This window comes from Priapulus caudatus, unplaced genomic scaffold (genome assembly GCF_000485595.1).
Source record: "Priapulus caudatus unplaced genomic scaffold, Priapulus_caudatus-5.0.1 Scaffold185, whole genome shotgun sequence".
NCBI lineage: Eukaryota > Metazoa > Priapulida > Priapulimorpha > Priapulimorphida > Priapulidae > Priapulus > Priapulus caudatus.
In genome coordinates this window covers 143,380-145,766 of record NW_014577246.1, presented here as the reverse complement: position 1 = coordinate 145,766, position 2,387 = coordinate 143,380, and the positions used below count along the sequence as shown (strand labels likewise).

At 57.0% G+C, this 2,387-nt stretch overlaps 1 protein-coding gene across 4 annotated transcripts in view; it reads right to left on the bottom strand.

Annotated features, from left to right (window-relative positions):
• The window catches only part of LOC106806906 (rho guanine nucleotide exchange factor 9-like), a 39,586-nt gene extending 37,948 nt beyond the window's left edge, over positions 1–1,638 (bottom strand). For 2 of the 4 annotated variants that reach the window (XM_014809051.1, XM_014809052.1), the window contains exon 1: positions 241–1,636. In XM_014809051.1, the coding sequence (XP_014664537.1) occupies positions 241–1,255 (1,015 nt within the window). In that variant the 5' untranslated portion in view covers positions 1,256–1,636. Of the gene's footprint in view, positions 1–240 lie in introns of all 4 variants that reach the window. The other 2 variants (XM_014809053.1, XM_014809054.1) reach the window with 2 other exon arrangements.
• Between the last annotated feature and the right edge of the window lie 749 nt (positions 1,639–2,387).

Sequence of the window (2,387 nt, the reverse complement as noted above, 5' to 3'; positions counted from 1 at the left end):
GCGTCGCTTCTCTCCCGCTGCTTCTACGATGTTCCGTAACAGTGCTCGCCTCCTTCCCGCTGCTTCTACGATGTCCCGTAACAGGCGTCGCTTCCTTCCCGCTGCTTCTACGATGTTCCGTAACAGTGCTCGCCTCCTTCCCGCTGCTTCTACGATGTCCCGTAACAGTGCTCGCTTCCTTCCCGCTGCTGCTACGATGTTCCGTAACAGTGCTCGCCTCCTTCCCGCTGCTGCTACGATGTCCCGTAACAGTGCTCGCTTCCTTCCCGCTGCTTCTACGATGTTCCGTAACAGGCGTCGCCTCCTTCCCGCTGCTTCTACGATGTTCCGTAACAGTGCTCGCTTCCTTCCCGCTGCTTCTACGATGTTCCGTAACAGTGGTCGCTTCCTTCCCGCTGCTGCTACGATGTTCCGTAACAGTGCTCGCCTCCTTCCCGCTGCTGCTACGATGTTCCGTAACAGGCGTCGCTTCCTTCCCGCTGCTTCTATGATGTTCCGTAACAGTGCTCGCTTCCTTCCCGCTGCTTCTACGATGTTCAGTAACAGTGGTCGCTTCCCTCCCGCTGCTTCTACGATGTCCCGTAACAGTGCTCGCTTCCTTCCCGCTGCTTCTACGATGTCCCGTAACAGGCGTCGTTTCCCTCCCGCTGCTTCTACGATGTTCCGTAACAGTGCTCGCCTCCCTCCCGCTGCTTCTACGATGTCCCGTAACAGTGGTCGCTTCCTTCCCGCTGCTGCTACGATGTCCCGTAACAGGCGTCGCTTCTCTCCCGCTGCTCCTGTTAGATTCTGTCGCGGACGTCTCCCTCCGATCCCTCCAATGATACGCCGTAGAGTTAGCCTTCCGCACGCTGCTCCTGCGGGATTCTGTTGTGGTGGCTTCCCTCCCGCGTCTCCTCTCCACCTCCCTGACGATGATGATGCGGTCAGCATCCACGGATCTCGAGCGCTTCGCAAACAGTTCGGCTTTGATCGCGCGGATCCTAACGCCGCTGCCGCCGCCGACGATGATGCTGCTATCGCCGCCGTTGCCGCGCTGCATGTTTCTCCCGCGAGTTGTCGTCGATGGCGATGACGATGCGGACGATGACGATGGCTCGTGGCGGGATAGAGCGCGCCGCAGGTGTCGTATCCTGTGCCGGACGCTGGCGAAGCCACTGATGTGCTGCTGCTGTTCGCTACTGTGGGAGAGCTCCCGTAAGTGACACGGGGTCGCCGCCTTAAAGGCGGGAGCATTCGCACTGCACGCCTGCATGTCGGCCCTGTTCTCTGCTGTCACTCTACGGATAGGTTAGCGACACCGCTCGTGATTGCCCGTAAATTCCCGTAATCGTCCGAGGAACACAAGCGTTAGTAAGAGCGACGCATGCTCGCGTGTCATTTTCACGTTCGCGCGAATAGATGGGCTAATGCAGATACAAACACCAGCAGTCTTACGGCGCGCGAATTCCGGCGGTGTTGTTCCAGCAACAAATACCAGCAGTCAGCAGACGGTTCTCCCTCTCCGTTTGAGCGGCGACGTTTACTGGTTCACAGACCGCACGATCCTGCCTATTGTTGCCGCAGCTGTTCAGCTGTGAAAGGGCGCTGTGGCCGCGGGGCAACCACGCTCACTTCAGGCTTAACTTCCTAAACCTGCACGCTTGCGCGGACACCGAACACTGTCGCGTTCTAGTGCATACCTGCTCCGTGTTGCCACGGTGGCGCTGCGAACGGTTCACTGTCCGCTACCGTCTCAGTTCAGTTGGCGCGCGCTCGCTCGCCCCCTCCCGTCTGCTCACGGTAGGTAGCATTGGTGGCGTGCTTGGTCTAGCCGAGGTTAGCATTCACCCGAGGCGCATTTAAACTCGCACGCGATCACGCGCTCTCAACTGACATGTTGTGTTTGCTGTTATGCTCCATCCCCGCGCGTGTGTTCCCTGTGTACATACGGCCTAAGTGACTTGATGATAGCTGAAGGAATAACGTGTAGTCAGCGTTAGTTATTGAAGCTACGACTAGTATCTGATTGTAGGATCAATTCTAATTCAATTACACCTTCGATAGGTTATAAACATCTCTGAATGAGACCATAGATGTTATGGTTCGCGCCGTTGTCGCCTCGTAACCCCGATCCGCTGTCCCGGATGACCCCTCCACATACCACATCTAGCTCTTCCTGGTTGCGTGGACTCTCAAATAGCCGCACACTGACCATTGGATAAAGAGCTAGCTGCAACAACAGACACGACACGATGCGACCGGTGACGTTGTACTCACAGGCGGTCTGGTCCTGCTATTTCTGACTCTCTCTCTCTCTCTCTCTCTCTCTCTCTCTCTCTCTCTCTCTCTCTTTCCCCCCCCCCCCTCTCTCTCTCTCTCTCTCTCTCTCTCTCTCTCTCTCTCTC